Here is an 877-nt window from a genome sequence, read left to right as displayed (position 1 = left end):
GCACACTCACATACACACTCCCAAACATGCACACGCTCCCTGCACACACACTCAAACACGCACTCCCCCCAGGCTCGCAGGGTGGGAGAGGGAGAGACCTGGTGTCGCCCCAGGGCCCCACCCTTCCCAAGCCTACCTCGCTGAAATGGCAAAGCTAGACTAAACTCAGGCTCTAGGGGACACACACTGGGCTCTGTGAGCTGCACTGGGGGCAGGGAGATGGAGAGGTCGTGGGGGACAGGTAGCCTTAGACGATTCTGTTCTCCAGGATGGCCAGCCGCTTACTCACAGCTTCCAGTGGACTGGGAGTTAAGGAGATGTGCAGGTTGGCCAGAGCAGAGCAGTGACGGGGTGGCACCTGCACTCAGGGCCCCCCTTCCAGGACTTTCTCTCACTTCCCCCTCATAGCGTGTGTTCCCCCCAATGTCAAAACTTATCCATCCACAGCCCTCGGAATGGTGCTTTCCAAAAACAAGCAAGCAGTTACAGTGAGCCCGGAAAGCTCAGCCCTGTCCAGTTGCAGTTTTAGGCCTGCTGGGTCCCCACCTAGTCCTGCCTGAGCCAGGGGAGCTGTGAGGGGTCCAGCCCCATCTGAGTGGAGACTGGTGGGTAGTCATGTCACCGAGAGCTTGAGCAATGGAAGTCCGTGGGCACCATGTTTTCCTGAGTGTGTCCAGGACTCTGTGTGTCCAATCTAGAGCTTGGTTCCTGCCTTTGCTTTGGCAGGGTCAGTATCAAAGCAGGGGCCAGCCTACCTGGCCAGGATCCAGCCTGTCTTCAGCAGGAGGCAGGCAAGGAGGAGCCTGCTCCGATCACACCACACAAGGGGCACAGCTTTCTCCTCTCCCGACAGGGACCTCCCCTCCCCTCCCCTCCC

At 59.1% G+C, this 877-nt stretch overlaps 1 protein-coding gene across 1 annotated transcript in view; it reads right to left on the bottom strand.

The window, feature by feature from the left end:
• Positions 1–247: 247 nt before the first annotated feature.
• MATN1 (matrilin 1) overlaps positions 248–877 on the bottom strand; it is a 7,994-nt gene continuing 7,364 nt past the window's right edge. The window contains exon 8 of the mRNA XM_029229961.1: positions 248–297. Within this exon, the coding sequence (XP_029085794.1) occupies positions 248–297 (50 nt within the window). The remainder of the gene's footprint in view (positions 298–877) is intronic.

This window comes from Monodon monoceros, unplaced genomic scaffold (genome assembly GCF_005190385.1).
Source record: "Monodon monoceros isolate NGI ecotype Baffin Bay Population unplaced genomic scaffold, NGI_Narwhal_1 Super_Scaffold_18, whole genome shotgun sequence".
Classification (NCBI taxonomy): domain Eukaryota; kingdom Metazoa; phylum Chordata; class Mammalia; order Artiodactyla; family Monodontidae; genus Monodon; species Monodon monoceros.
This window is presented reverse-complemented; position numbering and strand designations above follow the sequence as displayed.